This window comes from Porites lutea, chromosome 5, assembly GCF_958299795.1.
Source record: "Porites lutea chromosome 5, jaPorLute2.1, whole genome shotgun sequence".
NCBI lineage: Eukaryota > Metazoa > Cnidaria > Anthozoa > Scleractinia > Poritidae > Porites > Porites lutea.
Window position 1 is genome coordinate 10,474,140 of NC_133205.1, and position 21,082 is coordinate 10,495,221.

The 21,082-nt window shown below is 39.2% G+C and overlaps 1 protein-coding gene across 1 annotated transcript; it reads left to right on the forward strand.

The window, feature by feature from the left end:
• Positions 1 to 755: 755 nt before the first annotated feature.
• On the forward strand, positions 756 to 18,750 carry LOC140937893 (protein dachsous-like). Its single transcript, XM_073387463.1, has 12 exons — positions 756 to 1,263; positions 2,570 to 3,274; positions 3,696 to 4,281; positions 7,613 to 7,820; positions 8,595 to 8,811; positions 9,323 to 9,442; positions 14,547 to 14,621; positions 15,025 to 15,201; positions 15,973 to 16,167; positions 17,308 to 17,455; positions 17,913 to 18,037; positions 18,427 to 18,750. Exons 1-12 carry the CDS (start codon positions 823 to 825, stop codon positions 18,748 to 18,750), a joined length of 3,321 nt encoding a protein of 1,106 aa, XP_073243564.1. The 5' UTR covers positions 756 to 822.
• Positions 18,751 to 21,082: the final 2,332 nt, after the last annotated feature.

Genomic DNA, 21,082 nt, shown 5'->3' on the forward strand with positions numbered 1-21,082 from the left:
CATCACGGTCAGATCAGTGGACAGCGGCGACCCGGCGCTCAGTTTAATAAAGACTTTCCAGATATCCGTTGTTGGTAAGTTAAAGGTTGCAGTTATACTTGACTACTTTTGCTTTGAGGATGATTCTTTCGAGGTTTTCACTAAAGCAGTTTCAAAATAAATGGAAGCTTGAGGGTAACGACAAATTGATTTACAGGAGTTCATACAACCTTCTCCTGGAATATAAGCCCACTGAAATACTTATCACGTTACCCCCCTCTTCCCCGGGAAGGTTGATTTACATAAATTACCCACTTGCAAAGAATGCGGAACTCGACAAGGGCCTTGGAAAGATCACTGACCTTCAGCTAAATTAAGTTAACGAGGATCAACTGAAGTCTATTTTCGAGAAGAAACAATAGTCAATGACAAGGGAAATTCAACTGTGAAGCTCTGCCTTTGTTAAAATGGTGATAAGGGCCAGCTTGAGTGGTATTGTTTGAAGGACTTCGCAGTCTTTTATCGAAATAGAGAAGTATAAAAGAATGACTTAAGGCCATAGAGGTATAAGGTTGATTAGTGTCTGTTTCAATATATTGTCATACTTTGCTCAGTCGACTGTTAATACAAATACTTATTAATAAAGTCCAACTCTGAATTATTTTTGTGTCTTATTCTTTTTCAGATGTCAATGAAAAACCATTTAAGATCACTTTGTCAAACACAGTTATAAACGAAAATCCTCCCCAAGACGCGCTGATAGGAACTGTGTCCGCACGTGACCCTGACTTCAATCAAACCCTTGTTTACACTCTGATTGACGGAGCAGGAGGAAGATTTAAAATGGATGGAAATAAGCTGAAAGTTGCTTTATCCAACGATGACTGTCTTAAAATTGGCGGCGACTTCTGCAAGTTGAATTACGAGAGACAAAATACTTACAAAGTAAGCGTGCGAGCTACGGATAATGGGAAGCCACCTCAAAGCACTGAAGCGTTTCTGTCGATCACATTGATTGACGTCAACGACCGACCACGTAACCTGAAGTTATCCAGTAACATGGTGAAAGAAAACGCCACAATCGGAACAAAAGTTGGTCAGTTTTCCGCTACAGATGAGGATACATCTCAAACTCTTGAGTTTGCTTTAATCGACAGTGATGGCGGGCGGTTTGCTGCTGATTCGTCGGGATATTTGTTGAAAGCTAAAAGAACAGATTACGAGACTGACAAGGTTCACAAGATTGTCGCTCAAGTCAGGGATAGCGGTAATCCGCCTTTAGAGGTTAGTGTATAAATATACTCCATGTTGCCGTGCGTCTGCGCTTTTCAGTTAATAGATCACAGATGACGTCAAAATGTGGTTTGACCAAAAAACAAACCTCGTTCCCAGGGTTCTCTCTCTTCTATCCTCGAGGCAAGAGAGAGAGAGGGAGAGAGAGAGAGAGAGAGAGAGAGAGAGAGAGAGAGAGAGAGAGAGAGAGAGAGAGAGAGAGAGAGAGAGAGAGAGAGAGAGAGAGAGAGAGAGAGAAGAGAGAGAGAGAGAGAGAGAGAGAGAGAGAGAGAGAGAGAGAGAGAGAGAGAAGAGAGAGAGAAAACTGGCACACAAGCCGCAGGCGATTGCGTCGCTGATATTCTTACCACATATTGACAACTTCTGTGTTCTGTTACTAAGAAGACGCATGGAAACATGGAATCTATTCGTTTCATACAATGAACAGAAAGAGAAAAAAGACAAACTTGTCTCGTAGCCCTTGACTATTCGAGGATTTTTTACCAGTTTAGGCATTTCCAAGTCACCAACGCTACACTTCGTGTTGGGTTCTTCTTTTCTTCTTTATCCTCCTTGTAAACAGTTCATTCCCACAGTTTTCCAAGGCCGATTACTTGCTCTTAGCAGAACTGATAATCGCATAAGCACTTTCAAAACTGCGGGTTTCTCATAGCGGTGACACACGATCACAACTTTTTTTGAAGATTTCTTCCGGTTAAGGCATTTTAAAGTCGCAAAGAACTCTCCTTTTTTTTTCGGCTTTTTCGTTTTTCTTTCTTTTAAACAGAAGTTCCTAATGTTAACTTGCTGAAGGCAGAACAAACTCGCAAACACTTTCAAAACCGCGCGCCATGCTGGACAAAACAAAGAAAACAAGTTTTCCGTGACGTCATCAGTGTGTCTGTACTTTAATAGATCATGGGCAACGACCAATCACAGTGCACCTATCATTCACTTCATTGTATAATGTGCGATAGGAACATTATCACCACCTTTTTTTTACCATACTTGGTTCCTTCTGTAGGTACCGAGGCACAAATTACGTACCACAAAAGAAACAATTAACCAATCAATAAAACCTTCAGGAGAACTCTGTTGTTTGGTTCCTTTGTTTCTTTAACTTTGTGATGACGTTAACTCCAGAAAGACCCCCATACTTCCTGTATCTGCCTTTTTCGTGCTGTCCACCCCCGCCCCCTCTGGAGTTTGAATAGCATTTTGGGGGGTAGCAACGACCGCTTATTTTTAGTTGTCGCCAATTACTGTCTTAAGACACTAAGAGATTGTTTTCAAATAATGCATTTTGCTGTACTCACAGATCAACAAGACGTTTATGGTTGTTGTGGAAAACATTAACGAGGCTCCAATAAACATTTCACTGACGTCTGAATATGGACAACAGTCCTTCCCTGACAATATGCCCAAGGTGAATGAAAACTCTAAAACGGGCACAACAGTAGGGACATTTCATGCGTTGGATCATGACGAAGTTCAAAGCTTAAAGTTCGTTCTAGATGACGATGCAAGCGGCAAATTTACTGTGGGCTCAAGTGTCACCTGCCACAACAACACTTACATCCCAGGCGTTAAAACAAAGTGTACGACGCCATTAAAGATCAGCGGTGTTCTTGACTACGAAACTAGTTCTAGTGAAGATATTTTGGTCCGCGTGACTGATGACAGCAGTTTATTCCGTGTGCAGCCATTTAAGGTTACGATACTAGATGTTAATGACCGACCGAAGAATATCACTTTGGCAGGTGGAGATACAGCATTTATTGACGAGAACCTTAACTATGGCTTTGTTGGTGAGTTGGCGACCATAGATGAAGATATTAATCAGACACACAGCTACAGTTTGATAAACAATAGTGGTTGGAAATTTATTCTCCGCCAAAACAAGATCTTTTCTTCCTTCTATGCAAACCTGGATTACGAAACAAAGTCAGAGTATCCTATCGCGGTTAGAAGCAGAGACAATGGTTCCCCGAGACTGAGCATCGATAAAACATTCACTATTCAGGTTAGTGTTTAACTGCTAGCTACTGATCTAAGAAAACTTGCCCGAAACAATTGCCCCTGGAAAAAAGCAAGAGGAACGCAGATGGTAGTTCCCGTCATCTGTCTGTAAAAGCCACCGGAAAGGAAAGATTGGGATGCGTTCTCCTTTTCGTTCTCCTACACTAAACACAATTATTATTAATCTAGGAGACCTTTGTAGGATTACCTCATTCGACATTTTTGCAATTATTCCTCATAAACTTAACTGTTATGGCAAAAGACATTGCAGTCTTTGGGCGTTAAGAAACGATCACAAAAACAGCACAACAACCGTACAGTAGTAAATCAAACTGTCGTTACTTTTTATTTTTAACAGAACTATAACAAACGCAACAAAAGTACCGCTTTTACTCCTGGTTTACAAATGTCCCCACTCTTTTCAGGTACGTGACGTCAATGAACGACCCACGGACATAATTTTGCTCTCTAGCAGTGTCCAGGAAAATAGCCCCAGAGGAACGCTGGTCAGTAAAATTTCGGTTTCAGACCCTGACAATGATGGACCTAGAGGAACCTGGCAAAACCATACTTGCAAAGTACTTAATATCGCCAACATACCATTTATCCTCAACGGGACATCAAACTCTCTTCTGGTTGCTGGTGATCTGAATTATGAGAAGACAAAAAGCTACAATATTGATCTGCGTTGCCGAGATAACGGAAAGCCGCCTTTATCCGTCGACAAGACAGTGCGAGTCAATGTTACTGACGTCAATGAGAAGCCGTATGACATTACAATTTCTAACAACGAAGTCGCTGAGAATGCTGGGATTGTGACTGTTGGAATGCTGGATACTGCTGACCCAGATAACGAACAGACGGTGCTGCACACGTTCAGTTATAGCATCGCCAGTCCAGCCGGGAACATTCCTTTTGTCCTTGACAGCGGCGCACTAAATACCTCGAGAAGTTTGGATTATGAGACCAAAACTACCTGGCTGCTTGAAATCAAATCAGCGGATAACAAAGGTAAGCCCATATTAATTTTACAAGAGCACGATTTTGCAATACTCAACATGTCTTGATCTTGGGCATAGGTTATGTGATAGGTGCCAGAGGAGATACGCCCTTTTATTGTGAGAGCGCTCCCTTAAAAATTCACACTCCATACTCGGCCTCTAAAGCCAGTTACTCTTTGCGCCTGCGTTCCTTCGTAAGCCAGGACTCCTTAGACAAGAGGAAATTTAGCCAACCTGTTACCCAGAAAAACGACGCGGAAGCTAGGGTGGCCTCGGAGCGCATCTTCATAAATGAAAATCTAACAGCATTTTGCCGAATATTGGTGAAAAAGACGACTGATAAGAAGAATGAAGGATTAATACTGGGAGTTTGGACTATTGACGGGAAAGTTTCGGGGAATACTTCGCCGGATGGAAACCCTATAAGAATTAGTTATGAATCAGACCTTGATAACCTTTGACTCAATGTTAACTACTGCTCGTAGGTGAAAGCACAATGAAACTCTTAAGTATGAGAGGGGGATCTCAAAAAGGTTTCGAATCGAACGGTTTTTTCTAAAGTATTTTCTTTACCTTTAAACGTAACGCATTGTCTTATTAGCTTATCTAATGCAAAAAGAAAAAGGAGTGAAGGTCATTTCACTCATGTAAGGGGCGTTCGGGAGGCGACGAAAAGGAGTAGCATCTTCAGCTACCTGAAAGATCAGAAGGCGAAAATCTCTTCAAGAAACATATTCAGAAATTAGTGATAAAGCTATTTGGCAGAGTGAATAGAAAGGTAAAACATTTTTTTCTCATGGGACTTAACATAGCAAAGGCGTTTGCTTTCTGATAGATCCTTCATTGAATTATGTGTTGAAGTCTTCACATGCAAGCAAATCTGGTAGAATTATCATGATTACAGTTTTGGTGAATGGATCGAAAATTTCCTGTTATAATATCTATGTACCAAACAACTTACAGGAACAGTTGGAGCTTATTCAAGAGTTGAACAATTGCCTAATTGACAAGGCTGAAGTTGTTAGTCTTGTCTTAGGTGGGGATTGGAATTGCACACTCAAAAAAAGATAAAAAGGGTGGAGTGCCATCGAAACCTTCACAATTTAGGAATGTGCTGTTGATCACTATGGAAACGTTTGATTTATTAGATATACAAAGAACACGTCACCCAAACCTCAATATTTATACCTATATATGCTTCTAAAACTCTTAATGTTAAGTCGAGATTAGACTACTTCTTATATATAATTAGTGACTGTTTTTTACAGCATGTTAAAAAAGTCGGAAGTAGCGCCTCTTTTGCACCTGATCATAAAACGATCTACATCGATTTAACGCCAGCGCAAAATATCAAGAGAGGACCAGGGTTTTGGAAATTTAACAACTCGCTACTCAACGATGAAGATTATTTATTTAGAACCCTACACCTAATCCCCTGGCTTTGTGAAAAATACACTCGATTGGAGGATAAAAGTCTTGTTTGGGAATTAATGAAAATAGAAATGAGACAGAGCACCATGTCTTATGCTAAAAGAAAAGCGAAAAATATGTTTCTTCGCGAAGACGAGATACAAATGAGAATGGAAAGGTTGGACCAAATAATTTGTAATAGTGACGATCTGCAAAATATTGAAGACACTCTTAAAGAATACGATGCTCTTAAAGCCGAAGTGAATACAATCTACGAACAAAAATTAAAGGAAAGGCAGCAATGTTCCGTTCTAAATGTCGTTGGATAGAGGAAGGAGAGCGCCCTACTAAATATTTTTTCAACCTAGAAAAATAAAACTATAAAAGAAAGACTATGACTGAACTTCGAATTGAGGACGAGAAAATTGTTTAAGCCCTCCAGAGGAGTAAGACAGCGGTGTTCACTCTCCCCATACCTCTTTGTTCTCAGTGCCGAAATTTTAGCTGCTAAAATTCGTCAAAACAATCTTATTAAAGGAATCATTTTATTTGGAAATGAAACTAAAATAAGCCAAATTGCAGATGATACTAACTTATTTTGTGCTGATATTATTTCTGTGGAAAATGCATTTGTTGCAGCTTAATGTCAAAAAAACCAAAGCAATATGGTTACGAAAGTGTATCTTAACAACTTTTTGTTAAGGTGCAACTGCGACCCAAGGTATCTAGACCCAAAACTACCTTTTTTTGTTGAGATATACTGTCGTTCTTAATTCGTCCAAATAAAACGTCAACGTAAACAAAAGGATGAACAGGACATAATTTTGTATAAAAACAAAGAAATTTTAATAGATGGAAAACCTTTCTTTATAAGGGAATGGTTTGCAAAAGGAATTATTTCAATAAAGGATCTTCTACAGGAGAATGGACAATTTCTTACTTATGAGGAGTTTCAAAGAAAAAATAGTTTTAAAACGAATTTCCTGACTTTTTATCAAGTTTTGAGTGCCATCCCTAAGTATCTTCTGTTCAAAGCAAGAAAACTGAACGAAATTTTAAAAGACGTTTTATCTGGAAAAGTCTCCACTATTCCAGCTATTAAATGGTCAAGAGCTCATTACAATTTAGACAAAGCTAAAACTAAAGAGTTCTATTGGATTTTAGACGAACGGAACCCTAAACCACTGCTAACTGGGTCAAAGAAATGGAAAAAAACCTTTAACACAGAATTAAATGAATGGCAAACATTCTTCCAATCAGCGAGAAAGATCTGCAAAAAGAACAAGCTAAGAGAATTTCAACTCAGGTTTTTACATAGGAATTTTGTCGCCAAAAAAGAATTGTTTCGTTTTGGAATTAAACAGGATAGTAATTGTTTAGTTTGCGGCGAAGAGGATTCCATGGACCACACCTTCAACTGCCAATTCACACAGTCGTTTAGGGAAAGTGTATTTAGGTGGTTTAACTCTAAGAATAATTCCAACTTACTTTCTTCATTGAAAGAATCTTTATTTGGACTTTCCGAAAATCTACTCAACAATAGCCGGCTTACAGCAAAATTGAACTACACACTGTTATTTATGAGATTTTACATTTATTCCTGTAAACTTCATAACAAAGCACTGACTCTCTCAGACTTTGCCAAACAAATAGAAATTAAATACCAGTTAGAAAAATTGTGATTGATTATCTCTATGTAGTTATATAGTCAATGTCAAGTTGTAAGTTACACTTCGTCTCGTCCCTTTTTTTAGTATTTTTTCCAATTTTTTTTTCAATTCCTTATTACGTAATTATGTACTTCTTTGTAACTCTAACAGTGTGATTAAAATTAAACAATTATTAAAAAAGACAAAAATATATAAACTTTCATGCCCCTTAAGTCAGCCCCTCCGCGTGTATCTTACTTATTTTTAGTCTATTTATTGTAGGACTTAGCACGACAAAGAACTTCACAGTAATCGTAAGAGACAGAAACGATCCGCCCACGGGAATATCAGTAAGCCGCCTACTGAATGTATCTGAAAACAGTGTGTCCGGGCAGTACCTTGGTACTGTGGTGACCGATGATCAAGATGTTGGGCAGACGCACCAGTATCAGATAGTTGACGTGGTTGGACATGCGCACGGCAACCACAGGTATGACCTTATTGTCGACATTGATGTATGTTCCTGTCGAATTGTGCTAAACAAGCACCCTGCCCTTTTTTGATTCTCTGCTCAGTTCTGAACTATACTTTGCTCAAGGAAAAATGTCTTAGGCTTCATGAGAACAGTTAAAATCACCTATCCAGGTCGTTTACGCCCGGCCCTAGGCTGTTATGCAAATAAGAAATCGTGACCACCTTGATTTATTGTTATGCATTGTGCTCACTATCTGTCTTCTCAATGGCGAAGATCCTGCAGTCAATTTGGAAATCAGCGTAACCTGCGGATTAGTTAGTTATCTGGTAGCAGTTAACCGTACTTATTTGTAGGTTGCGCACGCAATGCATGACTTCAATTCAAAGAGTACCTTTAAACTGTGTTCCGCCCGACAGTGCGTGTTCGTCGTTATTTTCTTCAAAAAAATGATAAACACTGATAACACTTACCTCGAGCTTGATTATTCCGGATTTATCCCAAAACGTATTCTAATAATTGGTTAATCTTGTTTACCAATGATTTGTGAGATTATAGCTCGGAAACACTAGACAAGAGGGAAGTCCAAAGCTCAGTGGTGGACTAAAGAAAGGAAAGTTAAACAGAAGTTCTTCATCAGTTGGGTTGCTACTTTAAGAATGCTAAAGCCCTATCTTAAACGTCACGTGACATTGGTTGCTTTTATATGTCACAACTTTTTGGCGGTTTCCTTTGGTAATCGGTAAATGATAAATATCCATCATTTATATTTTTTCTTTTTGCCCACGGTAGTACTTCTGGTCTTCTTAACCTTTTTGCTGTTGAATCGCCATCTGGAAAAGTCACTCTTCAAAAGTCTGGACTGGATTACGAGCAGTATGCAAAGTATACAGTGACCTTGAACAGCACAGACAGCGGTTTTCCTCCTTACTCAGTAACAGGCTCGTTTGTGGTCAGCGTGCATAACATTAATGAAAATCCACAAAATATCTCGCTGAATAACAATCAGGTACATCAGTTTCATTGTGTTAACTCATGATCAGTTAGTACGCACACTTTGATTGGTCGGTTTAGCGGGCTTTATTTCACGTAAACTCAATAGAACATTTTAAAACTGTTCGTTTTTTAAAAGTAGCTTCGGACTATAGGAGACATCACTTTTTACATTGTTTTTGTTATTCAAATTTGTCACAAGTAAAACAAAAGAATCTTTTGTTTCAAGAACCAATGCGCTTCTGGTTGGCATATCAGTGTCATTACTATCGCTATAATGGGTATGTTAACTGTTAGATGAATTTGTTTGACTACTCAAACCATACAAATCCACGACATTCGACGCTCGTGGCTCATCAACGCCCGCCCTGCTTGAGTTGAAATCCTTGTGTGGCTTTCTTGTAATGGATACAGGGGCTGGATTATTGGACTTTATGCTTTTCAATATCATTAAGATTCTCTTTCATTCAAGATAAACCCTAAACGTTTTAGCTTATTTTGTAACAAGGTTTCCCTTCATGTTTCAGGTTCTCGAAAATAGTCCTGTTGGGACAATTATCGGTAGCTTGTCAGTATATGACCCTGACAATCTTAACGTGCCACTACAGAAGTTCAACTGTGTTGTGGAAGATGGTGGACCCTTTAAAGTAAGTTCAGTAGTTATTACACGGTTAAGGAATTATTGAAACCTTTGTGTGCGAGTTGTAGCAAAGAGGTAGAGAGAATACCATCACGTATTAGTATATTATACCCACTCAGTGATCTTGGTGTTTTAAGCAATCTAACGTGGTTCGCTGTCTCGGATTGTGACGTTATGTTCACAGCCTAACGAGGAGAATATATAAGACCAAAACAAAATCTCTGGCGTGAACCCAGTGTTTTGCCAAAGTTTTAGAGTATGAACTTTTCAAAACAAGGGATGGCGCAGTGTTGAGAGCAATCGCCTCCCACCAATGTGACCCGGGTTCAAATCCCGTCGTTGACACTATATGGGTGCGTTTTTTTGGGAGAATCCAAAACGGATCTGTGATCTCAGATCATGCGGATTCTTCACAACCAAAAAAACGGAAGATCAGAAAAAGGATCATTTACCATGACAACGGCATGTCCTCGTATTCCTCGTGCGAAAAAAAAAAAGCAACAAACTGATCCTCACGGCGAAGACAAGTAGTCCAGTCAATCTAGGCATTTTCGAGGCTCAACATCAAACTAATTGCCTCAGAATTGTTTTCAGCGCCATTAAAGTGAGGGTGGGCTATCTAGCAACATACTAAAAATCCGTCAAAATCCGTTCGGTGGAACATGTCAAAATTAAGCGTTAAACATTTTGAGCTTTTAACACAGGACACCCAGGTTTTTTTGAAATTATACGTTCAAAAAAAAATGCACAAAATGTGTTTGTTACTTTTATGAAAAAGTAAAAGAAGAAAGAATAACTGCTACCTAGTTTTCGGTGATAAAAACAAAGTGTTTCTTTCTTCCAAAAAAATTAATATTAAACACGGTTGGCTTTTTGACAGGAAGCCCATGCTCCACTTAAGGAACCCCAAAATAACAGAAGGCTTTCAGGGTAATAGAGTGAATTGTTGGCTGTAAAACTACGACAGATTTAGCCGTAAGGCTTTAAATCTGAAAAATGAAAGCCGTTACTTAATCATTAGCTTTCAAAATATATCCTTTTTTCTCAGATTTCTGTTAACCGCAAGGGTAAGAAAAATATATATCAGAGGTGGATTTTTGCACGACGTTAAGGCCAAAATAGAGCTCTCCCCTCAAACAGTTCTCAAAGAAGTCAACATAAATTAAAAACTAAGAGTACAGCCATTGCTTTTATTCTTCTCTTCCTTTCTTTAATTCTCCTCGCTCTCTCTATTTTCCCTTTCCCAGTTCTTTTTTAGGAGGAATTTCGGGCTCATTTTGCCTTCGGCTTTTGGTCTTTTTTCAGTCAAAAGACTGCGATTTTCGTTCTGTACGTTTTCAAAAATCCAGCAAGATAATGCTTTGGTTTTTACGGTTACCTGTACATTAATTTTCGTTAACGTACCAACATCCTCAAATATACAAGTTTTACTTTATTGAAGTTTTTCATTTTCTTCTTGTTAAAAGTGAATTGGAGAGGAGGGGAGGATAGTTTTACTAATTCTTTACGATGCACAACAACAGCAACAATACAGAGTTGTTGAGCATGTTAAGCTCCAATGCCTATGAATTTGATAAGAGGGAAATGTGTTTTCATTTAAGGAAAAGTGCTGTTTCCTTCGCAAAAAAAATTATAAAGATTAACGGAACATTCATCGCGTAAGAACTTTGTTCCAGCAAACGTTTGTTTCAAGAAAACGAAATAATATAATAAGGAAGCTGGTTTTTAAGGGAAAGAGTAACTCCGGCTAGCAAAAACAATGCGTACGTAAAAATATCTTTAAGAGTATATAGAGTAATGGAAAATCCTCACGCAGAGCATAATTCACGCAACTCAGTCAGAAGGTTAACATGCAGTAAATTGAAGTGTTACACAACGCTCATCCGAAGAGAACTGGTTCCGGAAAAAGAGGTAAGCCATCAGAAGCTAGCAGGCAAGCCCATTAATGTCGTACATATGTGAAGTACTTTCGCGCCTTCATTGACCACTGTAATTTTTTTCAGACGTACAGAACCCCATGATCGTTATAGAACTGAAGAGATCTTCATTTGCTAATGGACGAAAACAAACTGGTCAAGGTTCAGGGTTGTTCTCACAAAAGAAATGCAAGGAGGGAATATAAACGCCTTTAGACTACAGGGCGATTAATCTACTTATTCATCTTACCAAGAAATAAAGGGCTGCCGCAGAAAATACAAAATGAATACTCAAAGACACTAAACTAAATCTTAGAGTCGCTACAAGAAGATAAAAAAATGAACAATCACACTGCGCTTAGTTTTCTGGATTTTTCTTACAACAGATTTGGCCAGGTGTAATGAAAAGCGCAGAGCGTTACGAGCTAGCAAAAACCAAATAGACGGAGGAGTCCTTAGCAGAATATTTTTTCACTCACATTGTAAAGTAGGGAGTCATAATCCTAAAGGAGGTTGCGCATGTCGCGAGAAAAAAAAGAACCCCTGATTTCGATCACGCATATTGTGTCCAAGGTTTGAAGATATCTACCTCACAAAACTCGATTACATAAAATGGGAATAGGTTAAACAGTTTGTACTGATACAAAGCTATCGTCCGTTGCACACATTTAGCAGCATGTATCCTTCAGCATGGATGCAAATTTGGCAGCTGACTGATGGTGAACAAACTATCAAATCAGACTGTTCACCATCGGTCAGCTACTAAATCTGCATCCATGTTGCAGGATATAAAAAATTTCCAGCCAGTAAAACTGCTAATTAAATAATTTCTGATATTGCGCAAAAAAACAATTGCTTATATTTTTAACCATGTTAACACAGACTGATTGATAATTTTCCTTTTAAATACCGTCATAGAAAAAAAAATAAAGCTTGGGAAACCGAATGTGACGACAGACGAGTGGCTGGGTAGCCTGTGCAAAGCCGCCAAACGAAACACTGACCCAGGTGTTTCTCACACATTTAGTCGGCGTTTTTAAAAACAAAGCTACCCAAAATACATTAGCGATGTTGTATCGAAAATTCTTGAGAAAAAAAACACAATTATCAGATGTTTTGTCTGAATTTGTGATCTTCCTGAAATTGGGTCTCCTGTGGTGAAAGTTGAAAATCTTTATTGCCAATTTTTCTCATGTTTCACCTAACCGATTTTGGCGGATTTTTAGTATGTTGCTAAACAGCCATCCAACAATTAACTGGCGTTGAAAAAAATTCTGTTGCAATTAGTTTGATGCTAAACCACAATTTGACTGGACTATGTGGTTTGAGTTTGTTGTTGGTTCTCTCCCTTGCTCTGAGAGGTTTTTCTCCCGGTATTCAGGTTTTCCCTCTCCTCAAAAACCAACATTTCCAAATGTATAGTATCAGAAAATATCCGTACCCCCTGACGGAGGGCCCTTCTACTTTATACCCCCACCCAACCCCAAGAATTTCCATTCCAGGTGGTGCTTGTCATACCCCCCTACCCGCTGGAATTTCCATGATTTTCCATCTTGGTTGGGTACCCCCCTGGAAAGAATATTTCCTTCAAAAATGCTGTTGCACTATACTACAACGTGAAATTTAATTGTTTCTGCGATAAAGTGAGGAAAAAAACTTTCTATCCACGTCAATACAATCAATGCCCTTGTAGAGGTCTTTCTTAGCTAATAATCAACTGTGAGCCACTGTCGAAGAACCATGGAGGCGATACCTTAAACTTCACGAATAATGCCATTTGTAAAAGAACCAGTTACATTTAGACTAAACACCGAGTGAACTTCAATTATTTCTTTTCAGTTAAAACATTGTAGAAACAGTACTGGAAAATTATTCGTGGGCCGATGGCAATTGTATCGCATTAAGCCGTGAAAAAAGCATTCAGCCGTCCATATATTAAGAAACGGTCCAGATAAGAACAATAGCAACAACGGCAACGAACATGTTGGAATGCAAAAAAGGTGCTAACTTTTCTATTGTCTGTACTTACTTCTGATTGGCTTAAACAGCAAAAGTTAACAAAACTTCTTAAAGCGGTACATATATTCATCCTTACTTTCCGACCATCTTCCATACAACAAAATCTGGTCTCAGTTTGAATAACAAAGAAGTCCTATATGGGGAACATGTAAAATTGTAAACTTTTCTTGGCTATTGTTTTCAACTCTTGTGATTGGTCAAAATCTTTTAACACAAAAAAACATCCTTTCAAAGTGAAGTGTAAATGCATTTTATTGCGTAAACTGCCTTCATGTAGGTTTATGCATTCTCTGTGTAAAAATGAGAACATTCCTATGTGGGGAAAGCACCGTTGCCGCATAACAAAAGAAACTGCTATCCACCTTACCCGGATCAGGTCATCAATGAAAACAATAATTCGTGTTTTGAAACACCTGTTAACAGTAAAATAACTGATAGCTTTAATCTTGGACAAAAAGTGTTAAGAATTTTGCACTTTCTTACTCACAGGACGCCCACCCTGCGAATTTGGCACCATGGTGACCCCTTCTCACACCCCTCCCTGGCAGGAGCCCATTTTCCCTGGTCAATGTTGTTTAGTCGGGAGCAAAAATGTTCCGGCCACACTTCAACACTGTGCTTTGGCGGGGGAGGGGAAAGAATCTTGAGTGAACCGGGCTTTAAAGGGAAGTATTCTAAAATTAGGTAAACAACGGGCATTTTTCTTAACATTTTTGTCAAAGATTGTTGCTCAACAGAACAGTTGTTAGTCTTTAATAGTCACCAATCTTACTCGGACCCCCGAAAAAAAAACCCTTACCCCCCTCCCCTCAGAATTTCCGTTGCCTTCCGTGGGGATGGTATGGATATCTTCTGGAACTACACAATTCCAATTCGACCAGGAAAGGAAGACGAAGAACGGCTATATGGATATGATACCTCTAAGTTTGTTTGTTAAATTATTTATTTGTCTATTTATTTACGCTATGGCAAAAATAGGCAATTTAGATATCAACCTCAACAAAGGTGTGACATGAACAAAAAACCTAACAATTACCGTGCCAGAACAGGTCCGCCTTCATTTCAGATTTTACTTTCCCACGCGAGATACGTACTGAGCAGTAAGTTGGAAGTAGAAGAAAAACAGCGGGCGTTATCAATGCCTTTGTGTAATAAATAGACTGTTTATTTTTGCAGGTCATTAATCATTTGACTTTGGTGGTATCTAAGAACTCTTTGGATTACGAAACTATCGACACATACACAGTTAACGTGAGAAAACTATATTAAATAATCTTTTTCTTAATTTAGTTTACGTAACACTGTTACAAATACTTTTTGTCCAAAGGAATTTAATTTTCAAAAAAAAGGGGAAATTAGTGACTACAAAGCGTAGTTAATCGTGAGCTTGACGTTAACTTTCACACAAGTAACAAAACACAAATTTCTATAGATATTCTGAGCAATGTTTTACATGGGCTACTGAAGTACCATTTACCGTTTGCCTCACTGTCAAAAAGGCGTGGAGAAATCCTTGACTCAATGACTCAAATCCCTGATCACCCCTGAGTCCAAAAATAGCTTAAACCTAAGTTCTCTTTCACTTCATTTATATAGTATAAGATGAATCGATGTGGTCGTCATAGTCCTGACACGCTTGAATTTTCTGTCTTAGGTCACGTGTACTGAGTTCTTTTCCAATCCGCTCACCGTCTCTACAGTGTTCTTAATCAATGTCCAGGATGTCAACGAGGCTCCCTACAATCTGACCATCTCGTCCCAGTCTGTGAGCGAGAACCAAGAAACTGGTTACTTCGTGGGCATGCTCAGTGTTCTCGATCCTGATTTACCGGTAGGGAACTGATAGACACGGGTTTCTTAGTGAACCGCTTTCGCACTAGCTTTGGGTAGAAGATCAGTGGTATACCCGAAGCATCTGGACTAGTAACTAGACTCCTGTTGACTGAGAGTACTCGGATTTTTCTCTTATAAGCCTCCTGGGTCACAGAATCAGTGGATAAAGATCTTTCGCAATTCTGATTTGGGTACAAGATTATAAAAGCAAAAGCTGCCAAAATAGTTTCCAGGTTGTACCTTTTGGTTCCTTTATTGATCTTCTTGAGACCTATAAACCCTTGAACGCCCTTCATCTACTATGTTCAGAAACGATTTGGCTTGGTGTGGAAATGCGCGATGTGCAGGGCTTGCGCGCATGTCTCCACTTTTTTTTATCTTCGCTTCTTTCTCTTGTTAGAGGTGTAAAAATGGCGACTGTTTCGCAGCGCTACGTTTTTACCCGGGTCGCTGGATTGGTAGTCTATTCCGTTTTCCTTAGAGTAGCCCATTTTACAGTTACAGTTAGAAACGAGGCTAGAGTTGACCTTGTTTTGATACACCTCTTCCTGCTTTATTATGTAAATCATGTTCTTCTTATGCTGGCTAACATTTTTAAAGCATAATCCTTATTAGAAAAGGAAAGAAGTTTGTATTATCAAATCAAGGTCAACCTCAGCCTCACGTTTACTCAAAAGCTAGCACACTAAGCCTTCAACTGCAAAATGGCTTATTTTGTCCTTTGTCCCCCTCCCTTTAAATTGTAACTTTCTTTCTCTTCTTTACATAGACCAGCGGATTTGCCATTATATCTCTGGCCTTGAAAGATCAATCACCAGGCCCAGATGCCTTTCAATTGATAAACAGCAGTCTGGTGACTACAAGGATGCTTGATTTTGAGAATCAAAGCACGTACACGCTGACAGTTGTTGCAACGGACAGCGGTAACCCACCTCTCAGTACCAACCTCTCCTTCACGATCCAGGTATGGCTGAATGATTATTCCTAAGCCACAACGATATGGTGTTGTCATCTGCAAATTAAAGTTTTTCAATATTTTGAGAACTATTCCTAAGGCTCTCGACAGAAGAGTTATGAGAATTGGTTTTGACGAAAGACTTTCGCTCAAAACATCGGTTCTTTAAAACCATATATACCTTAATATCAGTCACCGCAATTATCTTCTCTGAGAGCTCACCCATCTACTAACGGATACCATAATTTCTTCAGAGCTTTACCCGTTAAAATCCAGCTTTTTAAAAGTGTGAGGAAAAATAAACACGATATCGAGCAAAAAAATTAGGGCATTTGGGACTACCGACTGCTAACTTTGTTAGCAGCAAGTCGTTCTCCAAGCGTAAATTTCATACGTTCATTTACTTCTATATATTGCTTGTTTGCACGTGAAGTCATGGCGGCCATGTTGGTGAACAAGAACAAAAGCATTTCCCACCGCTGGGAACTAAACTGCATTTACCTGTAACATTCGAAAAAAAACATATTGTATTGACCACCAACATGGCCGTCTTGCCATGTGCTAACAAACTAATAATAAATAGAACTAGTGCGATTATGGAACCGTTCGGCTGGGAAAGAAATGACGAACATCACCCCTTCGCCAAAACATATTGATAACTCTTTCATTTGCAGATCATGGTGCTCCTCTAATTGTAAAAAAATTCACGGTGAAAGTAGCGGCAAAACTGATCAGGGAAGGCCAGAGTTTGGTGAAAACGGCTTCTTGTCTCTTTACCCCATCTCCAGTGTTCATCACCGGGGCTTTCTTTTCATCAGACTTCGCCTATCGCTCAAAAAATAAAAATAAAGAGGTCTTGTTTAAGAAAAGAGAATCAATGAGATTATTCATGATGCCGTGCAAAGCGTTTGTACCTTGTAGTATCAACTCGAAGATATTAGATTGTTAGCTACTCTAAAATTCGAGTATAAATAAATTTTTATGTTTATGTTATGTTATGGGAATGGAATCCCTTTGTTGCTACCTTCATTGCCGGTCAATATGCTTCATACCAGAAAGTTTATTGCGACATATTACCTGTCTCCCATACTGGTCATATTCAAGGGGTTGTTAAATTATGAAGGTAACTTTGATTATATTTCATTTTAGGTAATTGACACAAATGAGTGGCCCACCGGAGTAAGTCTTTTGTCAGACGGAATCTACGAAAATGCTACCGCTGGAACAGTTGTTGGCATATTGCGGGCTCAAGATCAAGATGTCAATCAAAGTCATTTCTTTACTATCAAACATATAGGTAAGTAAGAGGCCGACCGTCTGACTTTTGAGGGGGTGGGGGCGGGTATGGGTGATTTTGTTTGGGTAAGAATTTTTTCTCAAGCCTCTCGTGGTAGAATTTTTTATTTTCCCTGACATACAAGCGGGTGTGATTTTTTCCAACATTATACACCAAGAAAGATATATTTTTTTTAGTGTAGTAATTTTTTCCCCAGGTATTTCCTTGCAAGGATTTTTTTTTCCTCGAAATCAGTCAGCAGGATATTTTTTTTTCTGAAATCACCCATACCACCCCTCAAAAGTCAAATGGTCGGCCCCTAAGCGTTAGTAGAATCACACGTTAACAGCCATTTAAAATTGAACCAACTTTTCTGTATCAATTAACGAATCCATATCACTTATGTGCAACAAACGTATACTTAGGAAGCTCTGGAAGTGTCTGTTGAAGGCAAAAATTGATTCTTGCTTTTTTTCAGACTGGTTTGCTGTCAGAGGAAACAACTTGCTGTTGAGCAACTTTTCATTAGATTATGAAACAACACCAGAAATTAATGTAACCATTGAGGCTACTGATAACGGTTCCCCTCCATACTCCAAAGAGGTTTGTTTCAATGCTTTCCTGTAAATGACCTTCAACTTCTAAACAAACATTATTTCCTGCTCTGTCATTAAGCGTATACTGCATTCACTTAATTTCTCATCATTGTGGAGTCCAAATGGACACCGTATTGGCCTGCTAACGGGCTTTTTTGGGTGCAGTTCACCTAGACATAAAAATTAAACAGAGTATCAAAGTAAAACCTAGTTGAGGAAGGGCTGTGCTACATTTTTTTCTTTCGGAGAAGAACTAACGTTTTTTTTTTTATGTAACAATTTTGCAAATGAATCCTCCCTAAGACTTTGGACCTAGGAGCCACATAAAGCTCTATGTTGTTCTGCATATTATGTTATTTATAAAACTGAGATTAATGTATTAACTTTCCAATGCAGGACGTCGTGAGTATCAAAGTTCTTGACAGCAATGATCGGCCCTCAGAAATAATCTTAAACTCGTCCCTCTCGATACACGATAATGTGACGTACACAGTTGTGATCGCCGAGAACAGCCCGACTGGAACCTCGCTGACAAATCTGAGCGTCGTCGATGAGGAGGTAGGGCAGCAACATCGCTGTATGCTTCTTGAAGGAGGAAATAACTTTTACATCAGCTCCCTTTCTAAGTCGTCCTCAGAGATTCGTGTCAAACAAGGGGCTAACTTGGACTATGAAAGTCTCAGGGGGGCTCCATTACAAGGTATGTATAGTTCTGGATAAGTTCATATTTTTGTGAGAAAGCCGCCGGCAGCTTCCGCTAACGTTGAACCAACTTCCCGAGGTCGGGTCTTTCCGTCCCTGACACTCATCGGGGGACTGGAAACTAGTTATTGTTATACAGTCAAACCTCCATATGCGACCACCTCCCATAAGCGACCAGCTATCCAAAACACCAAAATTTCCCCAGTGAAATCACTATGGTTGGAACCTTCCGTAAGCGACCGCGACCACTTTTTCTCTGATGCTGGCTTTAGAAAATACCATTGTTCTCATCCTCTTGTAAGCGCAAAAAAAGCGACCACTTTAGGCATGGTTTGATCTCTATGTTTGTTGTATGTGCTACACTTCTAAGAGAATGTCATGCACTTTTAGAGACAACTTTAAACTACGCATATCGTAACTTAGAAACTGAATGTAATGAATTCTCTTCCAAAGACGTAGATGAGTCTGGGCCTCTTCTCGGAAGAGACTCCATGTGGTTCGATTCTTTTAAGCTACCACCTCCCGTAAGCGATCACTGAACCTTCGCGTTTTTGGTGGTCGCTTACGGGAGTTTTGACTGTAACTGGCTGATAACTAAGACTCGGTTAATAATCAGGAAGCTTGAAAAGTTTCACGACAGACTAGTCTCCTCGCAGCCGTTTTTAGGTTCGTCACGCATGTGGGGAGGAGCGTTGCGTGACGAGCCTAAAAACGGCTGTGAAGGAGATTAACGACAAACTGAATTTTGGTGTTCTATCAAACAGTTACTGTCAACTGTGTTGACAATGGAAATCCTCCATATTCCATTCAACGAAGTTTCAGCGTTCAAGTTTCTGATGTCAACGAGGCACCATTCGACATTCGCTTTTATGGTGCTACGGTCATAAAGGAAAATGTTCAGGTCGGTTACATCGTAGGAAATGTCACGTGCAAGGATCCGGATATTGGGCAGAAGCACATTTTTACAGTCATTGGACATTACTCGTCTGTTTTCCAGGTAAAAATGCATTTTGTTGTTGTTGCTGGTTTTTCTTTCATAGAATGATGCCTTCATACATTTATAATAAACTTAAGAAATAACGCGCTCTCTGATTGGTTGAAAAAGCGTGCTTTATGAGAGTAAAAGACATTCTGGTGACACTCTCGTTTGCGTTGAAAACAAAATGAAACTCCTATGGACATCAATAAACATTTTGTTTTGAAAATTAGGAAGTAATTTTATAATGCAGTGAAGTAATGCGTCAGGAATTTAATTCGTGGGGAATTTAGCAAAACAAATGTAGAAGCCTTGACCGTGCTCTGCTCTGCTGTAAAGCACTTAAGAAGCGACTGAGAGCACTCAAGAAGTAGGGAGAAACGCTCGACTACGTTTCGTGTTTTCTCCTACACTTCTTTCGTGCTCTAACTGCTTCCTGCGTGCTTTACAACAGAACATAGCACAGTTTAGGAGGCTTCTTTATTTGTTAAACCATGAACAGTGCCGAAGGAAAACTACATGGATAATCGATATCAATCGATGCCAATAGACCGATACCACCCTGGCCAATGGATAGGCCATTTTCACAATAGGCCGATACCACCCGAGCCAATATGTAGGCTGTTTTCACAATGAAGTCACACTATCATACTACGGCTCTCAGAATGCTTTCGAAGTTTGTTGCCTTGTGGAAATCTAGAGCTACGCGCACTGTTGTTTAAAATTCCCTGAGGTTACTTAATTTGTAACAGAAAGGAAAAACGTAGTAGTGACAATAGCGTTAAAATACTGGACCTTTTACGACGCTTGTTACCAAAATTTGAGCAGTGGAACTGACCTTCGACAAACTACTACTATCGTTTGAGGGAATGAGCCATTACAAATGAAATTTGTCCATCTTTTTGGTGAACTATTCCGTAGCTAGCGTGAAATGCTGGCCATATTTTTGTAGACATAACGCTCCTTCAATGGATTGGTTTCCGATGAAGGTCTGAAACTGAACAAAAGCTGTATTTGAAGGCTGAGAAAACAGCCGATATTTTGCGACGCCACCTTTCGTTACCCCGCGAAATGGTGCCGGTCTGAGGAACGAGCACAAAATTCCATACTGATGACGTCTCACTACCCAGATGTAAGTATAGTGCTTTGATTGGTTAAAAGCAAATTTTCCTTTCGGCACGACCAACGTCATTAGTATGGAATCTCTGCAGTTGTTTCACAGACGTCAGTTAGTGGAAAAACGTCAGTTGTTTTCTCAGGTTGATATATTTGTGACCTTTAGTCCTTCATCGGAAACCTGACTTTGAACCGCATTTGAGTGACAATCGTATTCAAGGGGTTAAAAATTAAGATTTTATCACTTAGGAAAATAAG